This window comes from Eucalyptus grandis, chromosome 2, assembly GCF_016545825.1.
Source record: "Eucalyptus grandis isolate ANBG69807.140 chromosome 2, ASM1654582v1, whole genome shotgun sequence".
NCBI classification, from domain to species: domain Eukaryota; kingdom Viridiplantae; phylum Streptophyta; class Magnoliopsida; order Myrtales; family Myrtaceae; genus Eucalyptus; species Eucalyptus grandis.
In genome coordinates this window covers 36391057-36412487 of record NC_052613.1, presented here as the reverse complement: position 1 = coordinate 36412487, position 21431 = coordinate 36391057, and the positions used below count along the sequence as shown (strand labels likewise).

The 21431-nt window shown below is 39.9% G+C and overlaps 1 protein-coding gene, 1 long non-coding RNA gene, 1 other non-coding gene and 1 pseudogene across 3 annotated transcripts; 1 reads left to right on the top strand and 3 right to left on the bottom strand.

Moving 5' to 3' along the window:
• Positions 1-556: 556 nt before the first annotated feature.
• On the bottom strand, positions 557-2326 carry LOC120290690 (annotated as a pseudogene).
• Positions 2327-6022: 3696 nt separating this feature from the next.
• Positions 6023-10846, bottom strand: LOC104432524. The gene is made up of 5 exons (XR_005548767.1): positions 10401-10846; positions 9446-9501; positions 7742-7873; positions 6655-6807; positions 6023-6573 (listed from the first exon to the last, which is right to left on the bottom strand). It is a non-coding gene; the product is annotated as an AT-hook motif nuclear-localized protein 14 (transcript).
• A 1944-nt stretch (positions 10847-12790) lies between these two features.
• LOC104435266 (60S ribosomal protein L18a-like protein) lies at positions 12791-14753 on the top strand. The gene is made up of 4 exons (XM_039307053.1): positions 12791-12842; positions 12994-13141; positions 14453-14570; positions 14679-14753. The coding sequence occupies exons 1-4, from the start codon at positions 12791-12793 to the stop codon at positions 14751-14753; spliced, it is 393 nt and encodes a 130-aa protein (XP_039162987.1).
• A 5192-nt stretch (positions 14754-19945) lies between these two features.
• LOC104432523 lies at positions 19946-21143 on the bottom strand. The gene is made up of 2 exons (XR_005548252.1): positions 20892-21143; positions 19946-20515 (listed from the first exon to the last, which is right to left on the bottom strand). It is a non-coding gene; the product is annotated as an uncharacterized LOC104432523 (long non-coding RNA).
• Between the last annotated feature and the right edge of the window lie 288 nt (positions 21144-21431).

Sequence of the window (21431 nt, the reverse complement as noted above, 5' to 3'; positions counted from 1 at the left end):
TCGCTAAAAAGGTTCAAGTAATCTCTAGCATTACTCATATTTGAAACATAGAGCGATGAGGTGATCCATAGGAATTCAACTTTCGAAAAGATATAAGTACCACGCGAAAAATTGGGCGGGCATTCACATCCTGCAGCTCCAATAAAAGGATCTGCTGGTAAAACAAGTTGTAGTTTCAAGGGCGGTTTTCGTACCAGGACTCATTACCTAAACAAAGCAAGTAGCAAGAGGAGTTTATACTGAGAAATGCTAAGCCTCACAGCCTGCTTTGCATGCAATCAGGGCAGATTTGAGAACCATGAGAGACACCAGCTGAAATCCAAGCTAGGAGGTACCGATACGTTAGATCCCAATCCCAGTGCCAAAATTATCAGAAAGTTTTCGATGCTAATTACCAATATCCCCTTGGATCTCAAAGAGCAGAGAACAGATCATTATATAGAATGAAGGTTCCTTACTACTGGTCTGGCCTGGCATTTATTCCAAGGTTGCTTGTATCTATATGTAACAAAAATAACTAAGGGAAAAAGTCCCAAGAAAACCAATACCCAAATGCTGAGATTCTTTCTTGACTACAGAAAAAGCAGAAGAGCATATGCACTAACTGAAGCACTTCTTGCCTCAAGACTTGGACTTTGTTGAAGATGAACTATTTTGGTTCTGCAAGGAAGCAGTTGAGGTATCACTCTTAGTCTGGGAACTCCGGTTCGACAATGACGACTCAGTAAAAAAAACTACATGCTCCTGATTATTAAGAAACAGTTGAAGGGCTCTCCGTATCCTGGGCAGGCTCACATCCAACAGCCCCCCAAGTATTTGAACAACCTGCCCCATCGATGGCCTGTGCATTTCCTCATCTTGGACACACCAACAAGCAACTCTGCAAATCCTAGTTAGCTCTTCAGTATCGGCATTTGCCTCCAAGTTTGGGTCCAAAAGCTCAAGCAGATCACCTCCTTTGGCTAATTTAATAGCAGCCCATGTTGGGAAGAACTTGACGGCCCCATTTTCCAATAGCTCTGAGTTCCTCCTTCCCGACACAAACTCAAAAAGCCTCATTCCATAGCTATAAACATCAGCTTCTGCTCCAAAGATCCACTCCGGCGCAAGATACCCTCTCGTCCTTCTCATGGTTGTCAACACCCTGCTGAAATCTCGGCCAACAAGCTTTGCAAGGCCAAAATCTGCCACTTTTGGACAGAATTCAGCATCTAGAAGGATGTTCTCTGGCTTGATGTCGCAATGTATGAAGCAGTCTCTACACTTCTCATGGAGATAAGCCAGACCTCGAGCTGTTCCCAAAGCAATTTGGTATCTCGTTTTTCAATCCAAGGTCTTTGAGTCCTTTCTATGATAGAGATGATAATCTAAGGAACCATTAGGCATGAAATCGTAGACCAATAGCCTTTCGGCACCTTCATTGCAGAACCCCCGAAGCCTGACAAGATTCACATGCTGGATGGTGCCGATTGTGCTTACTTCTGTTCAGAATTACTTCTTTCCTTGGCTTATGCTTTCAAGCTTCTTGACCGCTGTGTGACTTGAATCAGGTAATGTTCCTTTGAAAACTGAACCGAACTCGCCCCCACCCAACTTCGCTGAGAAATTCTTTGTTGCTACTGCCGCCCCCGAAGTAGCTCTCGTTCTTGTCCAAATATTTGAAATCATAAATATAGTTCAATCTCGTTTTAGGGACCAAAGAGAAAATTTTCGTCTGATTGTCCCACACTCCAGTGGTCCAATAATGCTTATTCCTATTCCACCATATATAGTGCTCACTGGATGGCTCGAGCTGGAGAGAGAACAAACCTGTCGAGGATCCTCGGCGTTCTTCCATGATGTCAATAGCTGACTCGTGTTCGTGCCTTTGTCAATCCCGATTTTCGCACCACTTGTGTGGCGGGTGATCAAAGCGCTGCCACAGAGTCATGGAAGAATTCAGCCCTTCTTTGAGAGCGAAGTTGCCATCATCCCCAAGAACCGCCGCCGTGGAGCTAGACCCAGATGAAGAAGCAGTCAGATTGGTGGACCAAACGGGGACTCCGGAGTCGTTGACCATTACAAGATTGCCACCCGAGATCTTAAGTTCAGTGGAGCAGCTGTCGGTGACAGGGTCGTCTCTGTTGGCGACCCAGACTACGGTTTGCACGCTGACTTTGTTGTACCGGATGCCTATGTAGGAGTACGAGGAGAGTTGCCGCCGGAGGAGATTAAGGTTTGGTTGCCGGAGAGGGACTGGTTGGTGGAGATGGTGTTGGAGCCAAGACAGAGGTGGGTGGTGCAGAGAGACAAGCAAAGCAAGAAAATTGGGAGTGTGAACGACCATGGACTACTGTCGTTGCTATCCATGGGGTACCATACAAGGTTCGAGCGGACCGGTTTAGAAACATAATTCACAGGGGAAAGTATATACACCTGTTTGTGCTCGGAGTGAGGGTGAAGTAAGAGATCTCATAGAAGGGGTCAAAAAACGCAGAGAGTAATATGTGGAAACTTACTGGGACCAGTGCATTTTCATCGAATACGCAGATAGAAGCATTTAGGCCGGCATCATACAAGGGGTCTTGTTTAAGATTGAATGCCGAGACCAATGGACGAGGACGGGCATATCCTAAAGTGAAGAAGACGCTACTGGTCCAACTTAGAAATGACTCAGGGTGCGTTTGGATGGGCATTTAAAAGCCCATCCAACCCCCAAAGCCCTTCACCAAAGAGAAGGTGTTTGGCCTCCGGAGCTTTCAAATGAAAGCAAGATCCTGGAAATGCTGAAAATATATTTTTTCTTCCTAAATTACCCTCGTTGATTTTTCTTATTTCCGTTATTACCCTTTTATTTATTTTTTTTTTTTAAATGTAAAAGGAGCAACCCTTGGGGACCGGCGAAGGGCGACGCCCGGCGCGCGATCGCTCGCCGGCGGCCCTTCGCCGGTCGAAGGGTTTATCCAATTTTCAAAAAAAAAAAAAAAAAAAAAAAAATAATACCCATCAAAGCCCCTTGCAAAAGTTTATTTTACCAAACACACATCCAGCTCAAAGTCCATTTGCAAAATTTTTTTACCAAACACAACCGCATTTTCCCAAAATAGCTTTTGGCTTTCAGCATTTGCATTGGACTCAAAGCCCATTGCAAATGCTGAACCAAACGCAGCCTCAGTCAACCATTGAAATAACATGCAATGAATCTGGGTAGCGAGCACTCAAACTCAAGATGGTACGTTGAGTGATCGAGCTAGACTTAACATAGGCGGACTGGATATTGGTAAGGCAAGAACACAGTTTTAACTACTCTAGTCAACAACAAAGGAAGAAACCAAGTGTCAAAGTCATTCATACATTGGAAAGCTGGACCAACAAGATTTTATTTTCATGATGCTTGATCGAATTTTCTTGATATTCAAATCTTGTCTAAGCTAATCTTGAGGATAGTATCTTCAACAAAATGCCCTCATTCCACACGGATGCTGAACCAACTTGTTCATCAAGGGACTAAGCTCTAGATTACTGCATTGATTCATTCCCCCACTTCATATATACGTAACACACTGGTTGTATGTCTTTATAAAAAAAAACCTTATAAGCTATAAGTGCGTTTGTTTTAACATTTCCAAGAGATTTTCAGCCTTCAAAGCCCCTTAAGAAAATGATGGACCGTTTGATAACCGTTTTGAAGTAACTTTCAAGTGATAATCGGTATTGGAAAGACTAAAAGTCCAATACTAGTAGGGACTAACTTTGAACTTTCAGCATTTGATCAAATGTTGAAACTTATTTTTTCTTTCAAAACTATCATCATTCATTCTTCAAATTTTTTATTTTGCCCTCATTATTATTTTTTAATTGCCAAAATAATGCTAAAAAAATCAAATATATATAAATGCTAAAAATATTAAATATATTTTGGTCTTTTTTAAAAAAAATTATTTATATATTTGATTTTTTTAGTATTATTGTCAAAATTTATATTTAAAAAGTTGCATATATTAATTTTTTCAGTTTTAAACAAATAAAAATTAAAAAATTCCAATGAAGGGTTTGGTCTTTTTAATATATATATATATATATATTTTATTTTTTAGCATTATTTTCAAATTTATATTTAAAAAGTTGCATACATTATTTTTTTCAATTTTAAAAATAAAAATTAAAAAAAAAAATTGACGAAGGACTTGATCTTTTTTAAAAAAAAAAAAATTAAAAAAATATATATATATATATATATATATATATGTATTTGATTTTTTTAGCATTATTGTCAAAATGTATATTTAAAAAGTTGCATGCATTTTTTTTTTCAATTTTAGATAAATAAAAATTAAAAAAATTCTAATGAAGGGTTTGGTCTTTTTAAAAATATATATTTGATTTTTTAGCATTATTTTCAAATTTATATTTAAAAATTTGCATACATTATTTTTTCAATTTTAAACAAATAAAAATTAAACAAATTCGATGAAGGATTTGGTCATTTTTTTAAAATTATATATATATATATATATATATATATATATGTATTTGTTTTTTTTTTTGCATTATTGTCAAAATTTATATTTAAAAAGTTGCATACGTCATTTTTTTCAATTTTAAGAAAATAAAAATTAAAAAATTCCGATAAAGGGTTTAGTCTTTTTTAAAAATATATATGTATTCTTTTTTTAGTTATATTGTCAAAATTTATATTTTAAAAGTTGTATACATTTTTTTAATTTTAAACAAATAAAATTTAAAAAAATCAATATTAATCACCCAAAAAGCTTTTCAAATATGTTTTCTACTAAATAACATTTTTCTCAAAATTGCTTCTCAAGTATAGTTCACCAAACGGTTTTCGCATTTGCTTAAAGTTTTTTAGGTTAAATTGCCTTACATTTTCTCAATTAGCTTTCAAAATGCTAAACCAAATGCATTCATTATGACTTTTGTCTCGCTAATTTAATTTTTACTCGTTCAAAGCTGAACTTTTGACCAACATTTTTTTGATCGAGAATAACTCCAGATACATGCCATTTGTTTATCCTGTGAAAATGTAAATTCTCTCCGAGTGCTGAATATGGCAGCTTGTACAAATGTTTGACAAGTATTTTGTAATTATAGTGCCCGCACACGACTTTTAGGAAGCTGCCTCGTCAGTCTAGAAGTGCTGTGATTTTGAAACATGTACAACAGAACGTAAATCAGCTTAAATCGGCTGACACGGCTAGAATTCAGACATAGCTTATACCTAACCAGCTTGAGTCGGTTCGACTTAAACAAAAGTGGACTTCCATGTCTCAAACCACGCAGCCGAGTCTACTTACGTACCCCGAATGGGAGATACCGCATAAATGAGAGGACCCTGCCCCCAAGCGGCAGAAGATATATACCCCGTCCAACAAAGGCTGTAGATAAGTACGGAAGGCACCCTTCAAAATCACTACATCAGTTGCATTTGGAAATAAAATGACGAATGCCGAAAAAGGGCATGAGACAAACAACGAGCTGCTTCAGGTACAAGGCCGATTACTATTCCAGACATCGAGGATCAGCTCGACATCATTGTAGACAAGCACCTCACTGCACTGCACACCACTACTACTTCACCTCTTGTCATCTCCAGCCAAAGACAATGATTCACGTGCTCAGATCGACCTTCGGAACAGAAATTGTGTACGACAATATGGTGCAATAAATCAGCTGTAGCTCCCAACTACCTTCAGATATTACAAGCAATAGACATCAGCTCCACACTGTGGTAGCGTTGGGCATAGTGTCTTCACCTTACGTGCTTGGTTTGGGCAATCCAGCAGACATGACATATTCAAGTCCACAGCAGAAAGGTACTTGTAATAAACATATGAAGCCAATGATGTAGGCACAAAAGAACGGAAATAAAAAAACTTAAACCTGCATCTAAAATTAGGGACCATACAAGTCCTGATGATGATAATAAGCAACATTTTCAGATACAAATAGCAGCAAGACGTCCTAAAAAATGCTCAAAGAACTCATTGACATTGAACTTTATCATGAAAAGAGCCGGAAGGCATGAAAAGCAAGGTTATAATAGGATAATTCATTAATATTTACTAGAAAGTGAGGCTATAAGAGGATTCTTTGATAATATGCACAAAGAAGGCGGCCATACAATCACCTCAAATGTGTAAAACTTAGAGCAGCATCAGCTTTGCCTATGTAAAGAGTGATGAGGGGTTGGGATCTGTACAGATTAAGTAGAAATTATAAGCCAGATAGGATAAACACAGCCTACGATTTCCAGTACCTCATGCAAAAAGAACCTATCGCCTACATATGCCCAACACAGTATAGTGCTCATCAAGCTCCCAAAGTCAACGCCTTATCCGGAGAAAATCAATATGTGCACTGTTCTAAGTTGATCTCGAGAAAATTCCATAGGTTGTCAATCTGTCAGATATTGGCCCCAGGCTGTACCATGAAATGACTCGCAACTGAAGTTTCAACCCCAGCGCGAAACCCACTCAAAGGTGATGGGCCACGCAAAGGTGATGGCAACTTACCAGAAGCATTGCCTTTCATGGTGTTGTTCTTCGCATCAACCAGAAACGAACCAACAATAACCTGGACAACCGATTTGCCATCAAATAAGGTGGTGTCTGGTTGCATTTACACATTTCAATAGCTAAAAACAGATAATTATACCTGCACTGGGCCTGCAGCTAACAAGGGTCCACCAACTCCTCCGCCAATAATCTGACCATCGGTACTGGATAAACACACACTCAACCCACCAGTCCTACCTCCAAGCTCAGTAAGCACATAGGATCCAGAAAGTGTAATTATCTCAAACCGTCCCTAAAGCAGAAGATAGTAGGAACTTATCAAAAGATTTAACAGACTTGACTTTGTAAAAAAAACATGAAGCAACTGTATCTCTTTTATAAGATCAACATTAAGAATGGTATGACCTAGAATTGTTGTACGCACAGCATCAAGACTCAAGAAACTCCTACATTCACTCTTATTAGGAAAAGGAGATTATCCTCTAGATGCAGAGTTCCTAACACTGCTGCATAGTATTGATAAGACCATACACCATTGAACCCTGATCTCTTGGATGAATAATACAGCCAAGAAGCTAAGAAGGTTGCAAATTATTTTTTATTGACCAACTACAAATTTCCTTTTGTAATACCAAAAGTAAATTCTCATATCAAATAATAGCATAAATTAATGTAGTTTATATCACTAGACTAGTTTCTGGAGATAGTGCTAAAACTCAGATGCCAGTGTTAAATATCAATATCCGCTAAAAGAGCAAAATACAAAACATTGTCTGTGAAAATCCCCACTAGTTTGGTACACCCAAATGTCTTCATCAAAGCTCCAAAACCACAAATGAACAGTAAAGCAGGAAGCTAAGATTACTGACAATGCCGATGTTCTGATAAATCTTTCTGACATGTATAACTTTACAATGAACTTGACCTTGACAAAGCAATATATGACAATTTCATGGAAAGATAATACTTCATTTGCTTCCTTCTCTTTCACATTTTCTGACATGCTGTACATCTCGATTGAGTTACCAATGCAAAGAAGCTATAATGGTAAGATACTGGGAGTAAAACACCCTAAAGTCATTTTATTTCCCAGGGTTATGAAAAGAATAGGTAGCATAAGAAACAGAATTACATCCCTCGGAAGTCATATATTAACCAGATTGGATGATAAGACCAACGCAAGTAATTGCTTTATCCTTACTGAGACTAAAATCAGATGCCTATACCTCATACGTAATATTGCCCCCTGATGTAGCAGGTTGGCGAAGAGATGCATTAGATATTGAACCAGATGCTGACAGGATACAGATCTCGCGCTTATTTTGCTGCATGAAGAGCATAATTTTCTGGGCAACATCCTATTGCATAAGATAAGAAATTTAAAATTTGTCCAGATATTAAACAGGGTGCAAAGCAAAAGGTAAAATATTTTATCAGAAATTATTCTCAAATGCACATACAAGAAAGACAGCATAACAGCCAGAGGCAAATGAAAAATCTTGGCAGAATCTGAGGCATACTGCATCATCAAGAGATAGAAAATGACATCCAGGAATAATCATCTTGCACTTTCAAGGGTTAAAAAATACATTTATGAATAGAGCAGATAAATTTGGTTGAAAACAATGAAATAATGATTTGTTCAATTCAGTAAATCAGGTTTACAAGAAAATTCAAAAGGTAGCATCACAAAATGAAGATACCCAAAATTTTGTCCCCTTTTCAATTGCAGCAAGGTAATTTGCATCTAGTCCGTAATTATGTATCACAAACTCAATCATGGCCATCAAAAGTAAATTATGTTTGTTGGAACTTCAGCAAAAGCATAGTTCCTTAGAATGAAGATTTTTCAACTATCAGTTAGCATTTGTTTTTGTTGAAAGATGAACTAAGAGTCATCACCACCAGATATACATATAGGCAGTAGACAAAGAAGACAAACACTGTGGTTCTCAGAAAGGAATTATACTGAATATGGCCTTAACATCACTGCCCAAAAGTAAAAGATGGGTGTCGACTTAGTGTTCCATCCAGACTAAGATGCAGTGCATAAGCTAATAATATGAGTATTGCTCGTGGCAGGAAAAAATTAATAATTGATGGTAAAAATATTGAATATGTTTCATTTCCGACTTCTTATAAAGCAGGTTTCGACAATGACCAGAACCCAAAAACATTTTTGATGTAGAGGCCCATCTGAAACATCATATAACAACAGATCCTTACCTTCTGAATTCCTTCCACATGCATACCAAGGAGGATCCATTTTGTTTAACCAAATGTCCAGTTTTACCAGTAGCATGAACAGAGAATGAAAACAGGCTATGCGGAGTAATTGACAAGTATCTATTCACAGCCAAGAAAAAGGCAGTAGTCTAGTAAGAACGTACATAATGAGAGCAAAGTATATTGTGTATCTTGAACAATCTTTCATCATCTTTATAAGCACTAGGTAGAAAATGCCAATATACAGCAGAACTAACACATGTGCACCCTTGCTTACTGAATGTTGGTGGTAGCAATGTACTAAGAGGCATCAGTTAATCAACAATAGAGACTTCATCTCAATGTACTAATTATTTTTCAGTTGACACTACAGTGACAGAGAACCTTCTAGCTCCACTCTTCAGGTCTTAATTACATGGGATGACACTTCCATTTAAGCACAATTTATACCACAAGTCATCGCCATATGAAAAGCATCGATGAAAGTTTCTTAATATGGAATATCATTAAATATTATTTACACATACTCCAGAAAACACACTTGTGCAAGGATTCAAACTATAGACACAAAAATTGGATGTCCTCACTTTAAATAGAAAAGGTAGAATTTTAATTCAAGAAACTATAAGCACTCCGAATAATATAGTGACATTTTTGCAGAGTATGACAAAAAAAAAAAGCTTCAGACTTTAGAGAATCTATACTTCGCCAGCAGCTACAGTGATAACATGTGGAATAAACCCTTGTCCAGCATTTCCTCCTGCATTAAGAAAGAGGACCTTAAAGTAGCAGCATGATATCGTAAAATATGACAAATACCAGCTACCAAAATATAGAAAAACGAATTAAAATCTTCTGGCTCAAAAGGAAATAAAAAATAAAAAGGATATAAGGCAATGGAAAAGATACTGAGATTGCTTGAATGCAAGCTCACTTGAACAAGGTACATTCTAATTTTCTTGGAAAAATGTGAAAAAGTCAATCTACAGAAAAGAGAGAATTTTGTAATCTGCAGAAGTAAGTTACATAATATTTATATATTTTTCTACAAGATTATCTACAAAAGTCCTTCTCACTATTTCTAGGCCAAGAAAAAACCTAAAATTCAACAATATCTCGCATTTGAAATGCCAAAAAAACCGAAATTTGCTAGACAATCTCATTCGCACAGAATCCCGAACTATCATTGATCAGTGAACTTCCTCATTCGGAAACCCGACCTGCTTGGCTAAACACATAGATATACAAAACTAAAACAGTGCCTGCAAACATCTCATGGACAACCTAAGATGATCTCGACGTTTAAGCAGTGTAAGTTTCAGTGTTGCAGCTCTTCTGTGAACTTTCTCTACAGGTACATTTAGCCACCTGAGTCCCCTCCGAGAGAAATCCACGGAAAGATGCGGTGAAAAAAAGAGCGACAATTCCACAATGAAGAAACCGAGTCGAGGCGAAAATAGCACGCAGTACGCACTCCCGCGACGGATGATTCTACCAGAAAATGAGCTGATAAACCTAAGAACTTCACACGTAAGAAGCTCGTGCGCGCGAGCGAGCGCGAGAGAGGAATTCAGCGGGACCGAATCGAGCAACGATCGCCAATTCGACGAATTCGCGACCGGAAATTCCACACCGAAAATGCGACGGAACCGAACGTACCGAGACCGAGCGACTGCGACTTCTTCGACGAGCCGGAGTACGGACCGGGCGAAGGGGAGGAGCCAACCAATCCCCGCGCTCCTTCCGCTCCTTGTACGAGGAGGAGGACCCGCCGCCTTCTTCGCGGCCAGCGCCTGCTCCGGCGTCCCGTACTTCCTCGGCCGCCCGCGCTTCCGCTTCGCGGGGCCCAGCCGCGGCGACGCGGCGGCCGAGGGCACCGAGTGGGGGTACAGCACCGGGGGGCCCCCTCCCCCGTCGGAGGAGGTGGAGGCGGAGACGGGCGGGAGGAGGCCGTTGGTCGGCGACTGCGCGGCGGCCGGAGAAGCGGCGGCGGCGGCGGAGGAGGAGGGCTGGTGGTGGTGGTGGTGGTAGAAGGAGGCGAGCTGATTGTCGTTGGGCTCCATGGAGGAGAGAGAGAGAGAGCGAGAGAGAGAGAGAGAGAGACTGTGAGGATTTTTTTTTTTTTTTAAATTTGTTAAAATATCTGGAGGAAATCGGTATCTCGAGTTTTGTTTCGGATGGCGAGTTTCCGGCCGTTGGATCTGGGCTGAGCTGGCATTTCCGGTTGCGATCCTCCGATTTCTTTACGTTTGTTTTTATTTCCGTTCTCTCGCCGCAGTTCCAAATGGATGATGACTCGACGGGTCGGATGATCGGGGCGCCGGTTTCGGGCGGGTCGGGTCGCGGAAATCGATGAAAAGCAAATCCAAGTGCTGTTGCGTCTGAATGTGTGTCTGACCATATAGATATGTCCCATTTTGTGGGGAATGCCTTCCATCCAGCTGTCCAATTCAAACTATTAGGGGCGGCAAAAGGTCGGGAAAAATTGGAAGGTCTAAATCTATTATATTTTTATCAATTCAGATTTAAATATTTTAACGATTTATCAATATAATTATCCCAACCAAATTTAGTTAGAATGTGAATACTAAGTATTTTACATGATAAGACCAACGCTAACAAATGTTATTTTTATAATTTTTTCAATTTTTTCTTACCCTTTTCTTTTTTCCAATGGTTGGTAAGGGCCAAACTTGCCTATGCAAAGGTCATCTTTGTCGCCATAGGCCTAGGTTAGCCTCACCCGAGTGAGTGCCAACAAGGCAAGGCCACCTTAATCTAGGCAAGGGCCCCTTCGCCAAATCGACCTGGGCGACTCTCGTTGAGTCTTGCCTGGGCAAGTTTGAGGATGGCAAGTCCAACCCTCGCCTCAAACCAAGGCAAGGCTTACTAGGGCTCGCCAAATATGGCGAGGGAGGCCCTAGCCTTCATTAGCCGTGGCCTTAGTCAATAAGTAGCCACCGGCGAAAAGAAAAAGAAAAATAATCAAAAATTCATTTAATAATTACTTATGTCAACACCGATCACATGACTATGTCATATAGGATAGTCGACATTCATATCAACAATTTTTAAGTAAAATTGGTCGGATGAACTATATTAACAAATTGTCAAATTATAATTTTATGGCTGAATTGATACAACTATAATAGTCTTAATACTTTATCACAAATTTCAAAAATTTTATTTAATAATTAATTATGTTAGCGCCAATCGTATGATTGTCACATAAGATAATCGACGTTCACATTACTGATTTCTAAGCAAAATTGATCGGATAAACTATATTGAGAAATTGTCAAACTATAATTTTAGAGTTAAATTGATACAATTATAATAGTCTTAATACTTTATTGATAATCTTCCAAAAGGTTGCTTTACAAATAACTTGATTATATATACAAAAATCTTAATACCCATATTCGTCCGCCGATACTAGAAAAAAAAATCCTAAAAATTCGAGGACCCAAGATACGATTTTTCATTAAAATATTCTGCACATATGACCTTCTATGTTAACGACCGGCACTGAGTCAACGATTCCCATCACAGAACGCGAACTATAAGAGCTCAAATAAATAAATAAAACTAAGTAGATGGACTAAATGCGAACATTCCTTCAACTACAAGTACCCAAAGTGCAAAAAGTTCTCCCCCAAAAAACTTATAAAACACGAACGTGGGCATGACCTTCGCAAAACCGCAGACGAATAGAAAAAAAGAAAGGAAGAAAACCAAATGTTTGCATCCTCCGATTGGTCAACCGCATGTCCACTTTCGTTTGAACTTTTCGGAACTTCCTAAACTCCACCACGAGCGACACCTGCAACTATCCGATTGGGCATTGCGACCGAGCGACGGTTGTTTCGGTTATGCCGAGGGAACAACCGCCGTTTTCAAAACGCGACCCACGTCCCACTTTCTCCCCCCAATGTCTCCGCACTTCCGGTAGCCTCTCTCTCCGTTTCTCTCCGTTTCTATCTGTTTCCATGGTGTTCTGACATCACAGTCCACGATGTGTTTTCAGGGGAAATTTTGCTGGGTTCGCCATGGAAGATCGCCTGGACAAGCCGAGCGATAAGGTCACGCTGATGGGACAAGGTCCGGAATAAGTTCAACGCATGTGCATCGGTTCAAAAAAGCGACTTTGTGCCCCCTTTTTGGTCTTTGTTCTTTCTTTCGTGTTTGCTTTTCGCGATCTGTGGAGCGGACAGTGTACTCTGATTCTCGTTTTTTCCGATTTATTCCGCAGATGAGCATGGCCATGGAAACGAAAAGCGTATGCAGATTCTCGCTGACGACAGGGATTTCTCCTTGCTGGAGCCGGCATCCCGGGGATTCTTCACCCGGCCCTTCGACAAACCTCTCCCGTGCTTTGGCTGTGGCGTTGGTTGGTTCTCGTAAGTTCTTATGATTCTAACATCGGCCATTTTACGCAACGCCCGTTTGGCAAGATTGTAATCAATAGGTCTTGGGACTAGTGGTCTCTAAACTAGACAATGAGTGTGGGATTTACGACCCGTCGGACCTCGTTGTCACACCTCATCAGGCCCGAAGAGTGAAATGGACGGGGTTGAACAAGCGATTCCCTTCTTAGGCTTGGTCTGCCTAGGCATGCCTTAGGATTTAGTCAATTTGATATCCAGAATTCATTATTCTGTAGTCAAGGGTGAGCCTCAGCAAGAAATTTTAGGCTTAGACGGGCTGGCCCAAGCCACTTCTATTGATCAGGCCTACTTCGAGTATGACTAGAACTATCTTGTTGCCATATTTAAATAGGAGTGATTGGTTAATGGGTTGGCACTGTTCCACCCTAGAATTCAGGATTGGACCAGTCTGATTTCAGGATTGGACCAGTCTGATTCAATTTAGGATTTTAGCAATTCCCTTCTTTACGTTAAAAGAAAATGAATTTCTTTTAAAAATATATTAATCTGATCCGGTTCGGATAGTTTCACACCTAAAACTAGGAACCACTTAGAATTGGCCAGTTCGGTTCAGTTCTCAGGTTAATTGGGTCCGATTCCTATGAACACCTCTGCCTATAAGTCATAAGATCCAAATAGGAGGAACATCTTAATATATCAAAACTGGTAGGTTGACAAATAAGTAACCTCACATGAGGGAGAGTAGAATGAAGTGCTGCCACTCTCACCGTTACTTACTCCTGCTTTCTACAATCTACTTCAACTTTCATGATACGACAATATGCAACTACGATACATTATGTGAGAATACAACTTAACCTCTATGCATTGCATTGAAGACATAATTATTCATGCTCAACTTTTATCTAATGTGCATATATTGTTAATTTCTCAGGGCAGTATCAATCAAGCAAGTTCCATACTTATTGTACTTGTGCCAAATTTGTGTTCATTGATCTTATGTTAATTTTCCTCTAGTCAAACATCATCTATATATTCCAGACTTATTGCGCAAAATGCGGATGATCCTTGCGCCTTACAATATTAAAAGATTAAAAGATAACATTGCTCAGAGCGTATCCCTTATGTCTCCAGTAAGGACAATAAGCATGTTTTGTCGATAGATTGTTGCAAAAAAATACCACATCTCTTCATGAAAAGAAATGATAAAAATATGAATCTGTTACTTATATTCTGCCTTTTAGATGTCTACTAGAAGATTATCTCATGATACAACTTTATAAATCATTGAAATAATTTAGCTGAAATTATTATATGTGACAGGTTTCTCCTGGGGTTTGCGTTCCCTCCATTCTGGTACTATGCTACGGTTCTGTACTTTTGCAATTACCATCTCAAGGACCCAAGGGAAAGAGCTGGGCTAGCCGCATCTGCAATTGCAGTAAGGAAGCAAACCCCGAAAGTTCTGCATCTTGTTCAAGTTTAAGTTTTGCTGCCACAGCACATAATGCTTCTCGGAATGCGATTGATTCTTCATGGATGTGTGCAGGCTTTGATCTCGACTGTGGCTATCCTGATTTCTCTGCTTGCGGTGTTCTTTCCGCGTGCCTTTCACCGACATTGATTAGGATGAGTACTCAAGAAATGCGTGGACGCACGCACTAGACTCAACTGGCAAGTTGTGGATGATCACTGGAAAGCTTTACGTTTTTTTATTCTTTAAATTTTTTCATATAAATGCATGGACTAGAACTGTTTATATGGTTGCCATTCCGAAAGACGAAGATGGGTCTTATATTTTTGGTTTTCATTCAGGATTCACCATCCTTTCAAAGATACAGAAGTAACTGAATGAACAGAAGTTCATTGTTTCTCCGTTCTTTCCCCTTGAACCATAAATCTGTTCTATTGCGGTAATGGCAATCAACGGCAAAGGAACAATGCTCGTACAAATTTTAAGATAGTCTGAACATCTTAAAAGGCCAAGCTTATCCAAGCAGCATAACTATAGACAGAAACAGACTGCTTGAGTGATTGTGGTACCATAGATTTGAAACAAAGAATGCACTCTGATAAGCAGTAAAACATAAGAATTCAAAGAGAGGGCGCGCTTTTTACGAATAAACAAATGAGTCAATGGAGATTATAATTGCTCACATAGACAACGAAGTGATGCATTTGAGGTTTCATTTCTGTCGCTTGTCTTTTTACCACGAAGGATGCCTCCATGAAACTCAGTTTACCCGTCAGTTGAACCCTCGCCATCGCTGGTTTCCAAGGTGGGAGCCATGTTATGTGGATTCTTTATTTCATCTAACTGCAAGAACATTAAATAAATCCACCAAACTGAATTATAAGTAAACAGATAGACATGATAAAAAGGGTGCACGAGGACAGACCAACGATTGTGCTTAATGTCACGCTGCAAAAGCATATCATCGCAAGCACCATGACAGAATCTGTGATGGCAAATCATCAAGTGCTTTCTGGCATACCACTGAAAAAGGAAACAGGTGATAGAACCTCGGTTTTCTCACTAATTGATTGAGGATTAGATTTCTGCAACTAGATCATCGGATGAAATATGTTCTCATGCTTCTAAATAAAGATAGTGAAAACATCTTTATCCTCACTCACTCACATTTTTCAATAAATGGAGGAAGTTATCTCCGGTTTCTGTCTCACCCTAGCATATTTATCATACACAGGCACAGCAGCAATCTATGGCAACTAAATCAACGATCATCTTTTGAATTCTCCGCATTGAAAGCCACTGATAATCGTCTTGTGACAGAGGCAAAAGGAACCCCCTGATCATCTTCCTAATAAAACTTATCACCAGGATGATCAAGGGTAAGTCCGCGTATATATTTATATTACTTAGAAATGACAATCAAAGTTGCACAGTGCATAAAACTGATATTTAGACTCATTCACAACAGCAACGGCCTTTAAATCTTGTTTCCCTGGTAGCAAATAAGCACTCGAATCCAGACTTAAGGACTTATTGTTGGTAATTTGTTTATAAAACAAATTGAGAGGTGCCTTGTCCCACATCGAAAAGATGTGAGTGTGCACGTGGACGAGATTTGGCATTAACCAACGATCATTATTTTATTTATTGAGAAAATTCGGATTTATTTATATAAAACATTAACTACAAAATCTTGTTGAAATAGTGCGACTGTTCATGAAAAGTTACAATTATTATTTATTTATTATTTATTTAATTCCGAATTTTTATATCTTTTCAACGTAACCTTTGAGATGTACTTTTTCATGAAAGGTTGTTTTTGTTCTTTTGCAATCTTTTGAAGAGTTGTCTCTATTCGAAAGGAAAAGATAAATACGTTTGTTTTGATATCAAACACATATCTTCTTCCATTTTTTCATTTTCTTTTGAGAGAAACTACAGCCATTGTTTCTAATTGTTCCTCATGAGAGACCCTTGATAAATACTAGAATTGCTATATAGTATTCTCATCCGAGACTTTGTTGTATCCCGGAGGATTTTGCTGGTGACCATTAGCAACGTTATGGGGCAAATAAATCCTTAAAATTACCGGGAAAATATGACTTCATTGTTGGGGTATATGACTTCGTATTGGGTAGAACAATGAAGTCGGATCGTTAGAGTACTCAAGTCGGACTTTGAGGCGTGATATTACTTTCTTTAAGGATTTATTTGTGCAACAATGAAGTTAAGGATGCGGTTGATGGTGGGTTAAGCAAAGGATGTGCAAAACGCAATTGGAGCCCTCTTCTTCGTTCCATGCACAAATCTCTCTCTGGTCATTATGGCATTCATCCTACTCATGGTGGCAGGGGAGGCTCTTTATTTCTCTCTTGAATTTTCTCTCGTTTTTTTTTTTTTCATATGTCCATTTTGGTTCTGTCATAAGTCAAGATGTGGTGAAACAAGATCGCACGAGGAAGAGAGGTGAAGTTGCTCTCGAAGCCATTCACAATGTAGAGTGCGCTGACCAGGATGTGAGACTTTTAGTCGCCAGGGGAATATGGATCATTTTTTTTTTCGCTGCAGCCTTCGCTCTCATTATTGCCGCGCTTTTAGAGATCTCAATATTATATTATTTGATGGCATCAGTATTCTTAGCACTGAATGGGAACACTGCAATGTGTCTTCGGAATGCGTCTCTTGGTTATTTTGTGCATTGGTGCAGGATATCTTCTTTGACGGGGAAACGGTGGTTCATCGGGGAATGGCTCGTTTATCATGCATGAATTCGAGTGCAGCGCTGGTTCATCTACGACAACAGTAGCGAGGATGACGTAGACGACATAATCGAGTCCCTTGCCAACGTCGATTACAACATCTCGAGGCACGTGTGGCCGTAGATTTAGACGCAAGAAGCACGGTCTGTTCTTGGATGACTTACATGGACGCCGATGATCATCGCTCATTGCATGAGAACCTGAGGCGACTGGATCTCAATCGAGATCTTTTTTGTTGGCCGTGACTCCGATTGTCAATGATAACCGAATCCGGATCATACCCTCATGGAATAGATCAACACGCAGGAAGTCATGATCCTTTCCATTTTCTTTGCTTGAACCTTCTTTGGATTTAGTAGCGTGATCAGGATTTTGCTTCCTCCAAAACAAAATCATCCTTGTTACGAACGAGTGAACAGAAACGATATACACTCCAATGAAGGCAACGATTGGCAATGAAGAGGTAGGAGGGAGTTTTGAGGAAATCGCCGAGAAAGTCACTCCAATGTTCCATCAGTCTAAGCCACCAATGCCCTCTACCCTGATTCTCTCCCAAAAAGGGAAACAAGAATTTCTTCCGTCCCTCTGCGAAAATGGCCTCCCTTTGCCTTGCCTCCTTCACGCCTGATTCAGTTTCGCTCACTTTTCACGCGCACAATTGAAGTCTCTTGTTTCCACGCTTCAAATTGGGATCCAGAATTTTGATTCAAGCAAAATTTCACTGGCGGCAGAGCAGAACGGAAATCCTGATGGATATCAGTTGATACAAAAAGATGTGCATTGGAGGGGACTTCAAATTCTTTGGCAAATATATCGAGTGATCACATGCCAGATGACGCTCCACGTTCTTCGCGAGGTTGTCGGGGACCTTGGACTGGTGGTTCTCGTTCACCTGGGAGATCAACGGGAACATCTTGAAGGTGCTGTCAATATACTTGGATTTGTCGGTCAATTTCTCTGGTGTCGTGCATCAGTGCCGCGACCTGCAGAACGCTGCCGGCAGAAGGAACGGCAAGAAGCTGGAGAGCTCGGAGGCCTGATCGCGTCCATCGATTGGAGCGATGGTTTATCAATAATACCAATCCTCCTTAAGCTCGTGCTTCTTAGTCAACTGATTCGACCTTGGCTTGGTTTCTTCTAGCCGTGTCTGGTCTTGCGAAAGTGAGTCTTAGACATTTGGTTGTTCATCGTGTCGGTGAGTAGCGGACGCTGGCTGCGGGACTGTTTCTCTTCATAACTAGCCCCTCACTGCCGTGATATGAAGAGTTCAGTTAACTGAAGTCACAAGGGTCATGAAAAAGAGCTTTTGGGGATAGTCTGCATTGGGAGATTATCAAATTGCTGTGCTTATTCATCTTTGCTTTGTAGAGTCAGTTTTTTCATGGGTCTAGGTGAGTTGAAAATCAGAAGCTTAGCGAAAGCCTCTGAATGACTAATTTTGCGTGGGAGCCTAAGTAAGTACGATGGGTTCTGTTTTCGGTGCACTCTGGTTTGTCCATGCCACTAGGTTCAAAATTGGAAGTTATGCAAAAGCTCTGATGGTAAACTTGAGAGGTAAAAGTGCATTGGGCTTATGCTTTTGGTATACTTTTTATTGATGAAGAAATGAGGTATGGCTCTGATTATACTTTTAGAAGATTCGGATTATTCGGTGTTGTTGATTCCATTCCTAGAATTGCTGGTATCTTCTTTTCACCTCTCTCAATTCCAGTTTATGCACTTTTGATACCTCGATACTCGATTCGCTCGCATTTACTGAATTTTTAGAAAATGTTCTTACATGCATGGGATGATATGTAGTGCTCTATTTATGGAGGCAATTTGGAGATACTTAATGGGTTTTTTGGGTGTCCCTTGTTTGGTTCTAATGTGTTCTATTTGCTGTCCTTGCCCCTCATAGATTTGATTCTAAGGAATAGCATAAATGAGCCAAGAGAGTAGAATTGCATTGATTTTCTATTTTGATGTATTATTTCATTGAGCATGAAATTTGATAATGCATAGTTTTGATTGGATGCCTCATGAAATATTCTTGTGGTGGGGTTATCCGAAGGGGACTTGAAGTCATTGAGACTAAGAAGTATCTAGCTTTCATTTTCAAAATGAAATATTTAGGAGAAGCAGATACTATCTTAAGTATTAAGGGTGCGTTTGGTTCGACATTTGGAAAGTCCATTGGGAAAATGCAAAGCAATTTAGCCTAAAAGGCTTTGGAAGGAATGCAAAGACTGTTTGGTAAATTCTGCTTTTCAAAGCAACTTTGAGATAAATGCTGTTTGGTAAAAAACACATTTAAAAAGCCCATTTGAGTGATTAATATTAGCTTTTTAGTTTTTATATGTTTAAAATTGACAAAATAATGCATGCAACTTCTTTTAATTTAAATTTTGACGACAATGCTAAAAAATATCAAATGGAAAAAATTCACATCAAAGTGGTCTCTTTCTTAATTAAAAAAAAAAAAACCTTTATTATAATAAATGGAATAACATCTGCCCGAGAAAATAAATTTATTATCCTTTAAAATTACAAACATCCTTAAATATTTCCTAAACTTAGAGCCATTTGATCAAGCTAGAATACTATGTACAACAAACCTTGATACAACACAGTTTCTCAAATATCTATTCTCTGTTTACATGCAAAGCGTACATAAAAGTTCAAATGCTCCTCTCATAGATAGAATTAAAGGTCATTGTAGCACATAAGCTGCCATGTCTTTTGACCACAAAGATGATTTGTCTGGCTTGCTTGACTTCCCCAGATGAAGTGGAGGATGAATCCTTTGAGTGACCTCTCAGACCTTCATCAGCAATTAGATCCATGAATTTTGAAAGTGACAAGGTGTCGATATTTCACCGTCATTAACCTTAGCTAAGCTCATTAGCATCTTCACGACAGTCAACATGGATGTTTGAAGCCCTGGTATACCCTGTGTTCAAAGAAGACCAATCTTCATGAATAGGCATGCCTCTTACCTATGATGTTCCCCATCCAGAGATGTACCACTAAGATCATTAGCTCCCCTTTCTTGTGCAACTTCCATGCCCATAACACATTGTACATGTAGATCAAGAGATACATGCATTTGCAGCATCACAACTCAACTTCTAAGCCAACAAGAGCAAGAAAGTCTCCAAACCCCAAGCCTATCTGTCCACATAATCCCCCGTTCAACACAGAACCGATTTTCACAAGAAAGACCCTCCTTAACAGGAACAAAACATTGTGAAGTTGCCCATGAACATCCAGGTTGCATAACATAACACAAAATTGACATGTATTCTTTATACCCATTCATTGCCCACTCATTCTAGCAAGTATCAGCTATATGAATAAACATCCATGTTGCAAAACAGAATACAAAAAACCAGTGCATAACTCGTAACTGGCACGTATGACTTTGATAGCAAAAAATTTGTTGCAACATAATACAAACTGGGATGCTAGATTAAGCATACATATAGCACCAAATAAGGAGCAGATTAGGGCATCAACAAATTTGGGCAGCATGAGTTAAAGAACCTACTGTAAACAGGTGAATGAACACCCCAAAGCAGGAATGGGATTATGATGGATAGCAATTAAATGAAGTTCCATAAGGTCATTCCGCATCCACGCATCACTCAATGCACTCACCCCTCCAGTCAAACTCTCCAGGAACTCAATCTTCTTCTCGATCGAGAGCCCCCGAGACTTGGCATTCTCGCCTGGTGGGGATATCAAACAGAACAAAGAGAGAGAGACAACAGTCAGCAAAAATGCCGCGGCGACATTGACCCCAGCGACGACCCCGACCCCGATCCCGATCCCGACGACGCCGTTGACGAGACCGACGCGCGCGTCGGATCCTCGACGCCGGCGTGGCCCGGATCCTCCGCGGTGCCATACGCGAGTGCGAGGTGGAAGCTCTCAGACGTCCGGTTCCATCCCACCCAAGACATTCCCGATCGGGGATCCGCCGACCTCGCGCGCCGCTCGCCGACCTCTCACCGGCCTCTCGGTCGATCGATCGCGGCGGTCGTCTTCGTCGGCGGCGGCGACATTGACCGACGGCGGCGGATCGGAG

Bases quoted from the DNA above. Each gene is read 5' to 3' on its own strand.
- LOC104435266 (XM_039307053.1), top strand. From the start codon at position 12,791: ATGGAAGATCGCCTGGACAAGCCGAGCGATAAGGTCACGCTGATGGGA. The intron at 12,843-12,993 runs GTCCGGAATAAG...TTTATTCCGCAG, and splicing joins GGTCACGCTGATGGGACAAG to ATGAGCATGGCCATGGAAAC. The intron at 13,142-14,452 runs GTAAGTTCTTAT...TATATGTGACAG, and splicing joins TGTGGCGTTGGTTGGTTCTC to GTTTCTCCTGGGGTTTGCGT.